At 42.5% G+C, this 18941-nt stretch overlaps 2 protein-coding genes across 4 annotated transcripts in view; one reads left to right on the top strand and one right to left on the bottom strand.

Moving 5' to 3' along the window:
- LOC124137375 (serine/threonine-protein kinase SMG1-like) overlaps window positions 1–18941 on the bottom strand; it is a 124255-nt gene that overhangs the window by 38998 nt on the left and 66316 nt on the right. For all 3 annotated transcript variants that reach the window (XM_048390006.1, XM_048390008.1, XM_048390007.1), the window contains exons 44-47: window positions 15585–15686; window positions 14873–14973; window positions 13007–13160; window positions 12404–12523 (exon numbers count right to left, since the gene is read on the bottom strand). In XM_048390006.1, the coding sequence (XP_048245963.1) occupies window positions 12404–12523; window positions 13007–13160; window positions 14873–14973; window positions 15585–15686 (477 nt within the window). The remainder of the gene's footprint in view (window positions 1–12403; window positions 12524–13006; window positions 13161–14872; window positions 14974–15584; window positions 15687–18941) is intronic.
- Window positions 4380–7882, top strand: LOC124137376 (octopamine receptor 1-like). The gene has a single exon (XM_046503647.2). The coding sequence runs from the start codon at window positions 5111–5113 to the stop codon at window positions 6065–6067; it is 957 nt and encodes a 318-aa protein (XP_046359603.1). The 5' UTR covers window positions 4380–5110; the 3' UTR covers window positions 6068–7882.

Genomic DNA, 18941 nt, shown 5'->3' with positions numbered 1-18941 from the left:
CCCCTCGGCCAGGAGGAAGTGAGGGAATTGATCCTACACTATAAGGGAAATGCATGGTCACTGGGGACTCGTGGTGTTTACAGTGCTATTGACAATATGCATAATCACTTGCATCATGCCGCCATCCTAGCTGCTGTTGATAGAGACGATGCTGTTTACACTTCACAGACGATGTCAATGCCATCACTTCCTGTCAAGGACAACTTCTGTCAACTGCAAAAAATTTCTATCGACGACCATGATGATGTGCATTAATCCAGACTTGAGGAGACGTGTATTTCAGATTGGCAATAGATGTACACTGACAATCATGGTAATATTTATTTATCAAGATATCAATCAATTATCATGACAGACTGGAACCACTCAAACTACCAGTGACAATATCAAATATGTGCAGATTTCAACTAGCATCATTAAAACCATTTCAATTGATTAGTCTTTACCTCAACTTCTTAGGCTGTTAGTTTAAAACTAATCATGTGTGAGACAGTACTCCTTGTGTTTGGTTTGTTTGTTGTTTAACGCCGCACTCAGCAATATTCCAGCTGTATGACGGCAGTCTGTAAATAAACGAATCTGGACCAGACAATCCAGGGATCGACATCATGAACATCAATCTATGCAATTGGGATACAATGACATGCATCAACCAAGTCAGCGAGCCTGACCACCCGAACCCGTTAGTACGACAAGCACAGTCACCTTTTATGGAGATAGTGTTTGTTACGCACTAAATCTAAGCAGTCCTTAGCTTGTTTCTGAAAGCCCATGGTTATCTTTATTGGCACGTTAAATATTCTACTCAAAAGAAGTTAAGTACCATCCAACTCTTTAATTACTGTATTTGATGATCTGTATAGTACTACGAAGGTATTGGTTGGTTCTTAACACCTTTTGAGTCGTATGCCTGTTCAACTTAATAATCGAGCCTTCAAACCTCTGTTTAAGAGTAACAACACCATTGTTGCATTATGAATAAAAGACCTTCACGGTTGGACCTAGCCCTGATTGTGTGCTTGATGTCATGGTTCTCAGATGTAACGTATGGCAGCAACAACTGATGTCACATATTTAGCCTCGATGTCAAAGCCAGGATCTTTGAAAATTTCAACCGTTCTTACAATTTCTATCTTTCCCCAGTCTGTAACCAAGTCATTGTCAGGTGCGCCATACATTACACTGTGTGTATCCCTGCCATAACTTGTGTTTGGCGATGCTACAATCCGGGGGTCATTTGGGGCAGAAACATCTTTGGCATTATCAGTAGTATGAATACATTTGCAAAAATGTGTAAGATCGATTCTGATTGGACCACTTGTGACTTTCCGCCAATGAAAGGCGCTGATAGAATACTGAGACGCATCCGGCAATGAAATCAGGACATTTACATTCAATAATCACGAAGCAGAAGTCCGTGTGATGAAAACTATTTTTGAAACAGTCAGTGACTCACTCGCATAATCCAACAAAACAAACCCATCTACATGAATGCGCCCGATGTTCCACTGAGCGTGAATATTATGAGCTGCCTCACCAGAACACTGTTGGCAATAATCAAATGTAAAATATTTGTATTTTGTCACGAGCCTTGGCATGTGACTCACAAAAATAAATTCACAGGGACAGATACTCCATCATTCCTCGTCATGAGTAGTTTATTGCTTTTATTACCTATCACCAAATTTCTATTAACATAAGAAGCTAAAAATAAAAACCTACATTCACCCTAATATGAGAGAGGCAAAGTCACTTTTTGTCATATTACTACGCATGCAAAACGGCATCAAATTCCTGGAATTTCACCAAAGCACAGCCCAACTACATTATGATTCCACAATCGTAAATTAGTTCAACTGAAACATACCTGGGAATATTAAACCAAATATTCCATCATTCAGCATTGAGAATCATTTTGTTTTCATTCACTAGAAACATTAAGTACTTCACAGTAGGTGATATAGTATATCTGATAAAGAATCAAACATGTGCAGTTTACTTCAAACCATTTACAAGTTCAACGCTTGTCATTGCACTAACAGCCGGCTTACATCATTACAGAGTGGAAATGAAAAAACTTGCAATTTCTACAATTTGCATGAAATGATTCTTCAAGTGAAGATTATTCCACAAATATGTTTATGTGAAAAAATGTTTTTAAATATCAGTCAATGTCAAATATAAACACTGGAAGGGGTGCAACCCTGACCTTGAAGTGATCAGTGTTTTTGCGGCACGAAGTTTCAGAAGGAACTTCCAGTTACTGTTCACAAGTGTATGAAAACCAAGCCATCGGTCTGTGCTGGGAAGAAGAGTTTACAGTGGTGTACACTTATTCTGAATCGCATGATGTATCTACGATCCGGCGACGTTTGGAAGGAGTGTGTTCAACGGAAGACTGGACAGACTTGCAAATGTTTATTTTGAATACACCACCGTAAGCTGGACCGGAAAAGAAGGAGTGTTACTGTGTAGCATATCAGCATTTGTTTTGTGAATTGGATGACAGAACCACATCATGTTTTTGTACCGATGAATTTAACACGGGGACCACGTTAGAGATACAAATGGCAGTGGAGAGTGCATTCATGGACATAGGCCTAGCTACAGGTTCAATTGATGCACAGGAACTTGACAGAATGGTGAAAATGCCGCGCTGTTGACTTTGTGTGATTTGCGAGTATGTGTTTATTGAATGGATGTTTTTATGACCAGTAACTTGCATTATCTGATTTGGCGGGATGCCTTTACTTGAAAGTGACTGAATCGTGTAATATCGCACACTATGGTTACGGATGCTTTTGTCAGAGGACAAATTGGCTTTGGAATCCATGGCTACCATCAGTGCTTCCAGCTTATGGTCGCCCACAGGTTGTCTTTATGTTTTCAACTCCGCTTTGCTCATTAATTCAAGGAAGGATCTCACCACTTTCATGTTCAGTGTAGTTTTTTTATTTGTGTTGACATTTTCATTGTCCTCCAAGAATTTGTCAATATCACTGTCATTGACTTCTGCAAACCTTTTGGCTTGCTTAGCAATGCCCGGGGTGTCGTTACGACCATCTAGGAAATCGTCTGTCTCTAAATCATCCAAAACGACTGATCTGGGCTGAGATTGAGGTTATGGGAGATGGCAGACATTGAAGACACTGTTTGTGGAAGAACATGTAGCCGACAACGAGTGACTTGTAACTCATCAATCTGTTTTGACAACAAAAAATGCTGAAACTGTTCAATGGTTGTATAATGTTAACAACTCTCCCAACCACAGTTCCATCGATCTTGACAAGCTATATAGACCATTCAATTTTATCATGAGTTGTCATGGGTTGTTCATGAGAAAAAGGTGAATGAACCTTATCGATGAATGAGGAAAGTAGTTCTGGCAACCAAATCAAATGGCAACATTCAGAAACAGCCAATAGCGGTATCAGTTAATGGCGGAATAGCAGAATAATAGTGTCATATTAAAGTCAAAACAGATAGAATTTTCCCTCAGGATGACAATATCCCTCTGACAACCCAATAAAAACAAACAACAGAACATGGTGAGTAGTTGTTATTGAGGCAAGAACACAACAGAGGTCAGTGTGGCATCAAAACATGCCATCGTTAGATGTCTGTGATGTCATTTAACATCAATGTTTATAGCTATTTGAATGTCAGTTTGCACATTTTCATGGTCACTGACACTAGAACTGATAGAAGGTGATTGACAGTGCAATGATTGACATTGGAACCTGCAAGGAAGGTCAGAATATCTAACTACTGCCTAAATGCTGAACTTCGCAGTAGTGTCAGACTTATCCACTATTTGCAATCTGCCAAGTGTTTAGTCATCTAAATCACTATTGCTTTCTTCATCAGTCCCTAAATATCTTCACTTGGCATCAGGTGCCCCCATGCAATCCTGCGAGTCGACAGAGCAGTACTCATCATATAATGAATGAAGCGGCATGGTTTGAGGCCAGTGTTTTGAGTGTTTAGTCGATAAGAATTTACAGAACCACTGACAACAGTCTTTAAACAAAACATGGCACTCTATATGCTCAAGCAGTTTTTTTACACTGTGAGTGTGTCAGAATTTACAGAATAACTGACAACAGAATTTAAACAAAACATGGCGCTCTATATGCTCAAGCAGTTTGTTTACACTGTAATACTTCGCACGAACTTTGACAGGCACTGAAAGCATGCTAACATGAGGTGGGTACCCCAAAAGAAAACTAAGTAAGCCTTGCAGAGATTTTGTTCTACAGCACACATCACTATTATGAGTGAGTGAGTGAGTATGGTTTTACAACGCTTTTAGCAATATTCCAGCAATATCACGGCAGGGCATTGTACCCATGTCGGGAATCGAACCTGGGTTTTCGGTGTAACGAGCGAACGCTTTAACCACTATAGGCTACCCAACCGCCCTTTCACTATTTGGACATCATATCTCTTGTTGTGACTCAAAAGGTAAGACATCACAGTCATACAAAGAAAAGTGCTGAATAGCAAGCTCTCTGTTGTCCTCAAAGATAGAAATACATCCTCTTTGCATATTTCTATACTGTTTTCTGAATGAAAATATTGCCCTACATCCTTTGAACCTTGTAGTAACCACAACTTTGCATTTTGTAGCATATACTTGTACATATAATTAATTGAATATACCTACCAACAATGACTGTAAGAGAAGTACCATTGTAAAAATATTAGCTTCTGCGGTGATGCAGACATCATATCGGCTGGTTCAATCAGAGGGGGTTTATTGTGAATTGATACCTCTGATTGACCAAACAAAATTGATTATTTACCAAATTCATGGTAGAATAGCATTATTAAAATACAGTGGCCCTCACTTTGCCTGAAAACTTGAGGGCCATTGTTTGATAACTCTGTCCATTTCAAATATAAACAACAATCACGGAAACAATTTCAACCATTTTGCACACTTTACCATGTTGACTAATTCTCTGTTTACTAAATCTAGCAACATACTGGCCTTTCTGTCAATATGAAATCATTAATTTAGGAAGATAACATTTTGAAAAACCCTTTCAAAAATGAAACTCAAATGCCACTTTTGTCATGTGTTTCAGATAGTTGAAAACACTCCCAAATGAACAACAGCACAGCAGTGTCCGCAGCCCCGGGGAAGTCCAGTGGAGGCTTCACCCCCCTAGCTATAGGCCTGATGACGGGGCAGTTCATCATGATGGTGGTGATGGTGGGGGGCAACAGCATCTTCATCCTTGCCATCATCAAGTACCGCAAACTGAAGACCATCAACAGCATGTTTGTGGCCAATCTATCCCTGTCCGACCTCATCCTCGGGATCACCATGTCCTTCCAGATCTCTTTCTTCTTTCAGCCCTGGATGGAACATGTGAAGGAACTCTGCATCCTCCGATTCCAGTTTGTCAACCTCTTCAGCAAGGCAGCTCTGTACTCCCTCTGCCTCACCGTCATCGACCGCTTCATTGCCATCACCTACCCCTTGAAGTACCCCAGCATCATGACCAACACCAAGGCATATGTCCTCATTGCCATCATGTGGATCTACGCCCTCACCAACGCCCTCGTCCCGATCATCTTTGACATCAACACATGGGACACCGCTGACTTGTGTCTGTACGAGCTTGTGACGGAAAGGAAGTACCGCCTGTATATCCACACCGAGGACCTCCTCCTCTCCATCTTCCTAATGGTGTGCTACTCCTACATCTACATCGTTGTCCGCAGACACAAGAGGAAGATTGCAACGGAGAACATGGCATCTGATCGCAGGTTCCTCCAGGACAAGAAGCTGGCCAAGTTCAGCATCATCATCGCCATCGTGTTCACCATCTGCTGGCTACCCTTCAGCATCATTCAGGAGGTCCAGGTGTACAAGTTCTCCGTCACTGGAGCATTTGTGGGCAACTTTGCTGTCTTTCTGGGCATTTCAAATTCAGCCATAAATCCATTTATCTACACATGGAAGAATCCGGACTTCCGCAGCGCTATTAAAAAACTGCTTAGACTTGAGCATCTTCCTCAACAGACAAATATCAATTCTGTTGAATCGATCAGTTAGAACAGACTACAAGGACATAGAAACCAGATGAGATGGCTTCGCTGGCCAAGTCCTGGGTTGACATCAGCACATGGGGCTTATGTTGTAAGTTATTGTAAGGATCGTCAACTAATTATATATTTTACATCTGATACAAAGGACTCATCAAGTGGTTCTACGTCTTGCAATGTAACTATTGCAACTACAACATAATTATTGCTTTCCTAACACCCTGATCCAAAGTGTACGCGACTCTGCTCGTCCCACTAGCCTGACGTCAATACTCATGTCACAGTGATATTACAGGCAGTCCACGTGTGCGTGTGTGTGTGTGTACGTGCGTGCGTGCGTGCTCAGTCTTCATGGCTTGCTTGGACCAGTGTTTGTAACAAACTCATGATAACTTGCTTTCATGTGGTATGTATGTACCCATGTCGGTAATTCAGTACAATTACTAGTATTTAACTTTTTAAGATATTTTAAGAAAGTAAGAAAACGTTGTTTCTATATAATAGTGTGCCTGTTTCTTAGCAAATGAATACAAATATGTGTGATACGTATTTCTACATTGATGACGTAATTAGGTACTAAGACGACACAACAGGGTTAAGATGTGGTGAGGTGATAGTTCAAATATTTTTGACACATACTTCCTTTCACTTTTGCTTGAAGCAATATGTAAAATGGGAATATAAGATTTCAACGTGTCATTACGTCTTTGATGATTTTTTGCTTTTAGTCTCCCACTTGTGGCGGCAACACTTCACTGAGTGTCTGATTGACTTAACGTGTCCGTAGAGAACCGTCCACTGTGAGAGTTGTGGAGTGAACACAAAAACAAACTAGCAGGCATCCTTCACATACAGAATCCATAATACCTAACTTTGTTTCCTATGTATGTTCAATATAGACAGCATTAATGTGCAGCCTCGGACCAATCAATGGAGAAAGTGACAGCATAATGACGTTATGACACATTTCTGATGAAAGTGACAATTTGATGAATTGATGACACATTTCTAGAGAAAGTGACAATTTAATGACTTGACACAATTCTGGAGAAATGACAAACATACTAGACATGTCAAAAGCTGACGAGCCTGAATTGCCATCATTGAAGCACTCCGGAAGCATACCCCCAGCAATGTATGCTATGTTATTGTTGTAAGATTTATAGAAATAGCCACACTATTAGATTTCCTCTTGATTGACTGCCTCATGACATTTCCGTATAGCTGCTAAGCATTGCAAGATAGATAATATAGTAGATATATGCTGCAACCAAGTCTACACGTCAGCCAATGAAAACATTTGTCATGCACCGCTGAGCCGCTAGCTTTAGGCCACGCCTCCACATAGTTTTGTTTTGGAGTCTGATTAAAGAGCGTGTGATTTCAGCTATTTCACTTGGACATTGAAATATTTTCAATGAATGTTATGAATTTTTTCCTCTCGGAAAGTGACCTAATGTATTGAGGAAAATTGATATTCTGAAAGAAATCACAGTCAATTTTTTCACTTTACTTTCCCTTTAAGCTTATGTGGTCAAAAGCTGTCTTAAATGCCTATTTTACAAGTAGTGACCTTGGCCAATCAAATTGCAGATAGATCACCCTAACGTATAGAGGCTGTATAAGTGAGTGAGTGAGTATGGTTTTACACCACTTTTAGCAATAATCCAGCAATATCACATCGGGGAACACCAGAAATAGGCTTCTCGGGAATCGAACCCGGGTCTTCGGCGTGATGAGCAAACGCTTTAACAACTAGGCTACCCGACCAAAGAGGCTGTATAAAGTAACGAATACTCTTATGAAGGCTGGTCAAAAAGTTCTCAGCCTAACAAACAAATCCAACAATTGTGAATTTTTTTTAAAAATATTTTTTTCAACATAATCTCCCTGCTTTTCAATACACTTATCATATCTATAGTGGGGCAGTCGGGTAGCCTAGTGGTTAAAGCATTTGCCCGTCACGCCGAAGACCCGGTTTCGATTCCCGACATGAGTACAATGTGTGAAGCCTATTTCTGGTGTCCCCCGCCGTGATATTGCTGGAATATTGCTAAAAGCGGTGTAAAACCATATTCACTCACTCACTCACTCACATCTATAGTGAAGCTTTTCAATTCCAGTCAGGAAAAAGGTTTCTGAAGCCACCCTGAAAAACTCATTCACGGCAGCTTTAAGGTCATAGTTGTCATCATAGAGCTTTCCATGAAGGTGTTCCTTCAGTTTGTTGCCGATCCTTGCATTAAAAATCTTATAAAGTTATATCATTTGGTGGGTCTTGACCGAATCACCGGTCGATTCCAAGAAAACGTGTGTACAGCTGATTGCTGTTTCCAGCTTAGTTTACGAGAAAATACGCAAGGTAATCTTAATCCCTAAATATAAAACAATGCCTAGCAGATCAATAAATACTATTTAATCGGTAAATAAACATGTCTGGTGATTTTTTTATCTCAAATTTCGAATTTGTACTGACGAAGTTTCTCATCACCCGTTCGTTTGCCGGACTTCGCTGAAAGGGTACGGTGTAATTTTTTTCTGCGCATAATATTCAAATTTCTTTTTTTTCAAAATATTGAACCCGCTAGAGGGGGGTGCGCATTATACACGGGTGCGCACTATACTCAAGAAAATACGGTAATAGGCACCAGTAATTGTCTTTTCACTTTCTAAGTAATCAACAAGGATCACACCCTTTGCATCCCAAAATACGGTGGTTATATCTTTATTCACTGATCTTGAAGACTTGAATTTCTTTGGTGCTGGAGAAGTGGAATGGTGCCATTCCATGGATTGATGTTTTGACTCGGGATCATAGTGGTAGACCCATGTTTCATCACCAATTACTAATCTCTTTTTGAATTTGACGAAATCTTCCTCAATATGCTCTAAATTGTCTCTGGCAATGTCAGTTCTTCTTTCCTTAAGATCCGAATTTAGAAACTTAGGCACCCAATGAGCAGATATATTATTCTTTTTTTGTTCATGAAGAATAGTTTCAATGGATCCATGGCTTGGACCTGTGTCTTCCTCAAGTTCAGCAATGGTAATACGTCTATCTGACAGCATAAGTTTTTTCTATCTCCTTGATTCAATCTTCATCAGTGGAAGTTGATGGACGTCCAGACCTAGGGTCATCATCAAGGCTTGTTCTCCCAGCCTTAAACATATCACAGCTTATCCCCATACACAATTGTGACATGCAGTCCTGAATTTCTTGGGGAGTACTTTTCTGTAAAGTCAAAAACTTGATGACAGCTCGGTACTCATTCTCTTCCATTTCTGTGTCCCGTTGGCCCCCTATCACGTTCAACTGGCTGTCACTTATATACAAACAGCCTCCACAGAACAAATACACTTGCAATGAACAACTCCAACAATGTACTACATTGGATAGTTCACAATGTTATGGCCCATACTTGAAAGTTAGTCACGCTTAGAACTTTTTGACCAGTCCTGGTACTTGTCTAGCACTTACAAGTGGTAGATATGGATATTCTATTGCCATGCACATGACCACCATTTTTATTTTTTCAAAATAAACACTTTATAACATTGAAGGAGGACGTTGTGAATATCCATCAAACATCAAAAAAGCAATGTGTCCAATTGTTTCTGACAGAAAAGATCATTGCAAAGGATGTATTCTATAATAAAATGCACTGCAGTGGAAGCCATTATAATATTTCAAACTATAAAGTCAACATTGCTGCAGCTACGCGCAGAACAAGTGGGAAGTAGATATTCATGAGTTAAGTTCACTGCTATCAGTGTGTGTGTGTGTGGTGTGTGTGCGTGTGTGTGTTTGCGTGTGCGTGTGTGTGTGTGTGGTGTGTGTGGTGTGTGTGCGTGTGAGCATGTGTGCGTGCGTGTGGTGTGTGCGTGTGTGTGGTGTGCGTGCGGTGTGTGTGTGTGGTGTGTGTGTGTGTGTGTGTGGTGTGTTTGCGTGTGCTTGCGTGTGTGTGTGCGGTGTGTGTGCGGTGTGTGTGCGTGTGTGGTGTGTTTGCGTGTGCTTGCGTGTGTGTGTGCGGTGTGCGTGCGGTGTGTGTGCGGTGTGTGTGTGTGTGTGGTGTGTTTGCGTGTGCTTGCGTGTGTGTGTGCGGTGTGTGTGCGGTGTGTGTGCGGTGTGTGTGTGTGTGTGTGTGGTGTGTTTGCGTGTGCTTGCGTGTGTGTGTGCGGTGTGCGTGCGGTGTGTGTGTGGTGTGTGTGTGTGGTGTGTTTGCGTGTGCTTGCGTGTGTGTGTGCGGTGTGTGTGCGTGTGTGTGCGTGTGTTTGCGTGTGCGTGTGTGTGTGTGCGTGTGTGTGTACGACCAACAAAGATCCATGACATAAGCTGACTTTAATGTTACTGTATTTCCCCATTTCCAAACAGATCAAAGGACAGAGGTATGGATGTGTATCATATCAGAAGCAGCGTTTCAGCCAGCTGGCCTCATGGCTAAGTATCTTGCATGAAACACCCAGCCAGTCAGGCTCAGGAAATACATGGAAATTGTGTTGACTTAGATGAAAGGCAATTCCCATGGAAAATACTGCCATGTCCATGGAAACAAGCTGATCAATTTGATTGCAAAGAAATTCACATGAAATAAAACCATGATCTCTGACACAATAGGAAATTGTTTTTTACCATCTGCAAATCCAATTACAACATACCTATCACAGTTAAGCATCACATTAATCATCATCATCATCATCATCATCATCATCATCATCATCATCTATAATTTCTACTCTTGGATCATAAAAAGTGTCCAGTTGCAATGTAGCTTTGATGTAGCAATGAAAAACAACTACACTCCAGTTTCCGCTTGAAGTCATATTACTTTTTATTAGCTCTGTAAATGGAGGGTCACACCAACACCACTTAAATCATTTATCAAGTATTCGTTCTCTCCACAGAAAATTACTACTGAGCATACAGCACTTCCATTCTCATGCATCTTTGCCAGGCTTACAGATTATGTGAAACCTGATCTGATTGGCTGCTCACCTGAAAGTGTTCCCATTAACCAATCAATACTTCTGTAATATCAATCAAACCTGTCACACACTCTCTCTCTCCCACATCTAACTGACAGAGTTACCTAAGATGGAAGCTGCTCTATTACAGTTTGTTTGAGCAGTTCTATTCCCAGCTGGACTGGGTCATGGCTATGGAGGGTTTCCCACTTTCTGTGCTCTGTCAATACAACTGAACCAACACACGGAACCAACACACGGAACAAACACACGGAACAAACACCGAACACAAGGACCACAAGGACCACAAAACCAACAAGCTGCTGCTCTTTACACAGATTCTAAATTATTAACGATTATTAGGCATGATGTGATGTAAAGTTTTGAAATTTAAACCTTCCTTAATCAAGGAGTTAAAAACTTCTCATCCCCCAAACCAGCAACACTTGCAGACACTAAACAAACAAGTTAACCATGTCTTACAAAACCTGAAATCTGCAGAATCACATCTGCACTCAAAAAACATGTGGGCAATTATTTCTCCATAGTCAGCATCTTTCAAAATATGTTACCAAAGAACTATCCATATTCAGCTACTTTCAAAGTAGGTCACCTAGAACTATCCATATTAACAGCTACTTTTAAAAGAGGTCACCTTAGAACTATCCATATTAACAGCTACTTTAAAAAGAGGTCACCTTAGAACTATCCGTATTCACCTACTTTCAAAGTACGTCTCCTAAAAACTATCTATCTTCAGATAAGTATTAAAAAGATCACATAAGTACCTCCTACAGTGAGTGAGTGAGTGAGTGAGCGAGCGAGGTTTACACTGCACTCAGTATCACCATGATCACAACAGCCTGTACATGACTGACTTGCCAGGCAATCCAGCAATCCTACTCTGAGTTCCATGCGGCCAGCATAGGGCCTCTGCCACAGGCCAGCGCCATGTGACGATTCGTCACATGTTATAGTCCATTCAAGAAATTGCATATGTAACTAAAATATCGACCAATGAGAGCACTGCTTTCCAACACACACAGATTCTGTGCGGGTCTGATGTGTGCCCAGTTGGTGTCAAAGTGGCGAGTTGACAGCATTCGGTCGATATTATTTCATAGCAATAAAGAATTGGGAGGTGTCATGTATTGGAATCGATAGTATTATCACCCTAGACAAGGTAGATATGACGTGATTTCACTTTAGAAACAGCGATACAAGGCAAGTGGTGCCATACGTAGTGTTCAGCCTTGTGTAAAGGTATACTAGGATAGTGCATTTCTTACACTCATGATACTTATTGATCTAGAAATATTTAAGCAACGACACAAGGGCCTGTGTACAGGGACAGACCACCACACACCAACAAGAGCTGCCTTACCTCAATGCCAGTAACACCCAGAGCTGTCTCTATGTTCTGAGTCATCCTGAATGGGACTCTCTCAGGGACCCTCAGACCTTTGCCTTTTTCAAAACACACATTGTAGTCTATATGGACAACCTGGTGAAAAAAAAGTAAACAGTTCCACTGTTGTTGAAATGAACAACAATGCATGACGGCACCCAATCAGCCACACAAAATAACCCTCTATACTTTTCCCCATCCTACAACAAGCAAAACGTTTGGGGGGGTTCTACCCTGTGATCCTCACGGGGAAATGCAATTTCAATCAGGTCAATGAATTCTTGTTTGTTGTTTAACACTACACTCGGCAATATTGCAGCTATGATGACAGCTTGTCATTAATTGAACCTGACCAGACAAACCAGTGATTGATACAGGGAGATCAATCAACCAAGTAACCAAGCCTGACCACCGACTCATTAAGTTGCCTCTTTCGACAAGTATAGGTTGCTGGGGACCTATTCTAACCCAGATTCCCCATGAAATACTATCACCTAAAGCCATATACTTACATACTGAAATTGAAGGTACAGTCTCACTGTCATCACATTTCATCAGATATCCAGATTTATCACGTACCTCGCCCGTTGCCAGATCAACCAGTACATTGTCAAGGTGACGATCCCCGAGTCCAATGATGTAGCCGATCATAGACATGACAGCAGTGGACCTGGCATAGGTCTGAGTGATCTGCCACCATTCATTGGGACCCGAGCTGGCACACCACAGCTCCCTGGGGATCAAACAAGGTAAAGATTAATCTCCTATCGCTCTACCAGACACGTAATGCGTGTACATCTGACAATCAGATGCATCAGATTATCAGACGCCCTATATTGAAAACAAATAAAACTATAACAGCAAGATATTATTCATCCAATTCATGCTCCACACAATGTTTGTTCGTTTGTTGTTTAAGGCCGCACTTCGCAATATTCCAGCCATATGATGGCGGTCTGTAAATAATCGAGTCTGGACCAGACAATTCGGTGATTGATATCATGAGTATCGATCCACGCAATTGGGATACGATGACATGCATCAACCAAGTCAGCGAGTCTGACCACTTACGACAAGCATAGTTATCTCGTATCTGATCACAAATATCCACCATGAACCTACTGGCCCCGTTTATCAAGGCCCTTTTTAAGAGATTATGATTGGTTCGAAACTGACTTGTTTATCATGGCTATGTCAGTGTTAGTGGCAAGCACCGGAGTGAGTTAGTGGCAAGCACCAGAGTGAGTGGATGTCACACAAAGCAGAGATTTACAACATTCTAGCTGTGTATGATAAGGTTTGACCAAGCAAACCAGTGGTTGGTAGCATGAGCAATGATTCCCACTCTAATAGGAAGATGATATAAGCCAGTCAACACATCTTCATATTTATCAGCTCAGAGTACAAGAAGTTGGATGCTGTGGATATAATCTAGCTCTGAATCTCCATGCGACTAAAAGAATCGTGCTTTGTGAGTTGACCTGGTGAGGAGGTCATTCCAAGGCCCTGTCGACTCATGCATCATGAGCTGACCTGGTGAGGCCATTCCAAGGCCCTGTAGACTCATGCATCATGAGCTGACCTGGTGAGGTCATTCCAAGGCCCTGTAGACTCATGCATCATGAGCTGACCTGGTGAGGCCATTCCAAGGCCCTGTAGACTCATGCATCATGAGCTGACCTGGTGAGGCCATTCCAAGGCCCTGTAGACTCATGCATCATGAGCTGACCTGGTGAGGAGGTCATTCCAAGGCCCTGTAGACTCATGCATCATGAGCTGACCTGGTGTGGAGGTCATTCCAAGGCCCTGTAGACTCATGCATCATGAGCTGACCTGGTGAGGAGGTCATTCCAAGGCCCTGTCAACTTATACATCATGAGCTGACCTGGTGAGGAGGTCATTCCAAGTCCCTGTAGACTCATGCATCATGAGCTGACCTGGTGAGGTCATTCCAAGGCCCTGTCAACTCATACATCATGAGCTGACCTGGTGAGGAGGTCATTCCAAGGCCCTGTCAACTCTTACATCATGAGCTGACCTGGTGAGGAGGTCATTCCAAGGCCCTGTCGACTCATGCATCATGAGCTGACCTGGCGAGGTCATTCCAAGGCCCTGTCGACTCATGTATCATGAGCTGACCTGGTGAGGAGGTCATTCCAAGGCCCTGTCGACTCATGCATCATGAGCTGACCTGGCGAGGTCATTCCAAGGCCCTGTAAACGCATGCATCATGAGCTGACCTGGTGAGGAGGTCATTCCAAGGCCCTGTCGACTCATGCATCATGAGCTGACCTGGTGAGGTCATTCCAAGGCCCTGTAAACTCATGTATCATGAGCTGACCTGGTGAGGAGGTCATTCCAAGGCCCTGTAGACTCATGCATCATGAGCTGACCTAGTGAGGAGGTGATTCCAAGGCCCTGTAGACTCATGCTTCGCAAGCTTACCTGGCCAGGAGGTCTTTGGGCGTCTCCTCCATCAGCTCCTCCAGGACGTTCCTCAGGACACTCAGTGGCCACTCCTTACGGCTGTCCAGGTTGTCAATGCCCTGAACCAACATAAACAAAAATGATAAAATGAGTAAATGTAACATGGATTGCTGTATTCATAACACATTTCATTAATATGTATCACAACCTCGTTCTAGTAGATTTATTTTGGCATTCTCTTAACCAACAGGTTCAGTTGTCATGGAAACATATAACATACATCATATCATGACACAGAATGTGAGTGAGAGTATGGTTTTACACCGCTTTTAGCAGTATTCCAGCAATATCACGGCGGGGGAACACCAGAAATGGGCTTCACACATTGTACCCATGTCGGGAATCGAACCTGGGTCTTCCGGGTGACGAGCGAACGCTTTAACCACCAGGCTACCTGACGGCACCCATGGCACAGAAGGGTGATACTGCAGTTGGAGAGTGTCATGGATATGCTCTATTTACATTGAGATAAATATCACAGATCTATTAGGACTTGCAGATGCACAGAAATGTTAAATCTAAAATTGCCCTTTAAATGCCATGGCATTAAATGTGCCATAACACCAGTAAATCCGAATAATATTACTTATCCAAATGGAACACACCAAGATCTGATGGTAGGAAAACACGTTTCACGTGGCAGGGAGGGCATGATGATGGGGCCACCTACCTTATCCTTCAGTGCCGGTGTGAGCTTGTTGTAGTAGATGTCGCTGGGGCGCAGGATGGTGGCCGCATTGCTGGAAGCACTGCTCTGTCCTGATGAGCTTATCTGCAGGAAAACAGCAGAATACAGTCAGAGTCAATGAGTGAATGCTGTTTTAGGCTGCTGTGCTGTGTATATTCAAATAATCTATCAAGTCACCAAGCTTGACTACCCAAATCCATTTGGTCGCCTTTGACAATCTGTTCAACTGTTATATGACGCCACGCTTAAGACGCCGCCATGACTCCTTGCCTCTGATGACACCATGTAAGTTCAACCGATAGACACAGCAATCAGTCATAAACGATGGAGCCGGACACCATAGAAAATTGAAAGTTTTCTCATGGCGGATTCACGCTGGCAAAGGAAGAAACCAGTAGCGAAACACCCTTATGCTAAAACCATTTTTAAAATATATTTTTAATTAAGTTCCATGTGTAAATGCCCTGAATCCAAAGAAGGGAAGGGTGAAAATATTCAGGGAAACTTCAGGGAACATTTATAAGGAAAGTACCTGACGATGCTGTTCCCAAGGGGATATGATAGTCACAACACTGATCTAAAGTCAACCCCTATATAAGAAATCTTTACAAAGTTTAGCACAATAGAATTTGCCCATTATTTATATTATATGACAATCTGCCATAGATCTGAGTACACGCCAATATCTGCCCAATGTGTGGAGTAGATATGAGAATCTGCCATGGATCAGAGTCCAACCACAGATCTGAGTCCTACATATTTATATGCCTATCCTATCTCACACTACGCATTTCTTCTTTCTTTTTTCGATTCTTATGTGGAAACGTGCTTGAACAAAGTCTCCTGCTTCTGAAAACATTTCACCCGAACACATCCCAGTATCACCATGGTCACCGCAGTGCGTTGTGACTTGACACGACCTGATCACCTGACGACCTCTGCCACATCATTCTCTTTGTTAGAGCTGACAGGCTAGCGGAGATATGATGGTTGGGACGGCATATAGTGAGATAGGATAAGTATATAAATATACAATTTAATATAAACATTAGAAATTATTAAACTTATCGTGTGTCACACTATTAATTTATCCCACGGTTGGACAGTGGGGCACAGCTACACTAGCTCTTTGAGAATACAACCTTGAGACAGACACGAGGAAGCTGGTGTTTAACAGTGATACAAATGAAAGAATTTATAACACTTTACAGGTGAAATGTGTTTATGTTTATGTTAATTGGAGGTCACAACATAAAATCGTGTAGAACATGTGTTATGTGTTTTCCTGAATAAAGATCGATTCATCGTATGATTTATAACCGATCCGGAAGGGGTCTTCAGGCAAGCAGTTCTATGAACAATAGGGTGAGCCAGCTTGGCATCTCTTTTTAACACTTCGTCAAAGCTATCAACCACGCCCGAGGGATTGAAGCATGCTAAGATGAGAAGAGGAATGATCAACAACAATCACAAGAGGATCATCGAAACAATACCAAGACATCACCAAGTGTTGGTCGCGTCTGGAGAGGAAGTCGCTCGAACATTCAGTGAGTTGCTGACCTGTTGGAAGTCAAGCATCAGCGACAGGAGCGACATTGACTTGGTGGAGCCCAGCCTGTTGATATGCCAGACGACCAATAGATTCACCAACTGGATTCTGACGTGTGAAGCACGAAGGAGCTTGGCCCAGTGGGACACTGCCAGAATGACAGCCTTGAATTGAAAGTTTGTGGATATGGAGTGGCTTTTCTTCGATGAACCAGCGGTCAAGGTGTCAACGAGGAGGGGTTAGGTCGAGACAAACGGACACAAAGAGACTCTGGCACAAACATTTGACATCACTGAAGTTTCGGACGCAGTGACATTGGCACGGAGATATGGACCCAGCAATTGTTGATCTGGAGGTAGAATTTCAGGAAGCACGGAATCTGTGAAAGCTGAAGTGGTCCCAGGACGTAGGCAGAGGCAGGGTAGATAGAGGTAGGTTGGGCAGGAACCAAATACGGAGACAGCGACGTAGATCTACTTGGGGGACCACACGAGTCTCAATGTGAAGAAGAGGGTCAATCCTCCTGTCAATAGCGAACCAAGGACCAATTCCAGGGAGGCGCAGAACAGTAGAAGTCAGCACAAGCGCGGTTGTCAGGATACAGGTAGACATTGGGGTAGGCATGTATATGTTGATACGGATCCAGAAGGGGGGGGTTCAATCCCAGCTGTGTGGACGATCCTCGTATTCGATGCGTCTTGTCGCTGAGGGTTTAATCGTAGGAGGGGGAACAATCCTGACGATGCCAACAATCAAAGTCACCGTGTAGAAGGGAAGCAAAACTGAGATGACTATCGATCTGCAGAATCAGCACAGGAAACATCCTCCTAATGCAGCGATCGTCATGTCAAACAGGAGTGGTCTGTGATGAATGTGTAGCTCCATTGCAATGTCAATCCGTAGCGCATTGATTCCAAGATGTCGATACTCCAGACATTGATCTGGAATGCGATCCCAGCTAGTAGAAGCAGAGGATGAACTCACATGATCAATCTTGCAACAAAGCGGTCAGCATGGTGAGGACCGGAACATCGCCTAGAGGAGTGGATGATGATAAGTGACTGGCAGCTGACGGTAGGGGAACGCTAGGAAGGTGCCTGGGATGCTTCGTCTTTAGAGAAAATCATGCAGATGTCTGAGGCAGCTAGCTCCAATGTAGGCTTGGAGACAGGCACACCGTCAATGAGGAGACTGTCCAAGATGCCATCATCTTCGACTGACAAGGATGGGATGGTAGATGCCGGAGGAGGCTTCACGACAGAACAGGAGGAGGTGACAGAACGGGAGGAGGTGACAGCCAGCTTCGTGTCCCTTTCAGGCTTCTTAGTAGATAAGGGCCCATGTTTCATGTCCCAGGACTTTAAACATCGCTAGTGTTTACTGCAACAGCCACGGCAATCACAACGAGGGTCATGAGGATAAGCTTTTGAGTAAGTAGGGCGGCAATTTACACAAACCGGGAGTTGATCATGTTCGATACCCATCCCCACTTCAAAATAGTGATGTAAAGTGTGTGCAGAAAGCTCGTAGCTTACGCAAAGGAACAGAAAAATAACAAAAATGTTTTCTCTACAACTCAATACACATCTGCACAGGGTGGCGATGAGAAAGAGAGTGAGACGGCAGGAGTTCACTACACACAGGATTACTGACCTTATTGATGGGGTGGTGACCATGGTGATGCTATGATGTGTTCAGGCTAAATGTTTTTAGCATGTTTAGAAGTTAGAAACTTTGTTCAAGCAAATTTTCATATGAGGATTGAAAGAAGGACGAAACGCATAGTGTGA

The sequence above is a fragment of the Haliotis rufescens genome, unplaced genomic scaffold, assembly GCF_023055435.1.
Source record: "Haliotis rufescens isolate VD_foot unplaced genomic scaffold, xgHalRufe1.0.p SCAF_80, whole genome shotgun sequence".
Lineage (NCBI taxonomy): Eukaryota > Metazoa > Mollusca > Gastropoda > Lepetellida > Haliotidae > Haliotis > Haliotis rufescens.
This window is presented reverse-complemented; position numbering and strand designations above follow the sequence as displayed.

Bases quoted from the DNA above. Each gene is read 5' to 3' on its own strand.
- LOC124137376 (XM_046503647.2), top strand. From the start codon at position 5,111: ATGAACAACAGCACAGCAGTGTCCGCAGCCCCGGGGAAGTCCAGTGGA.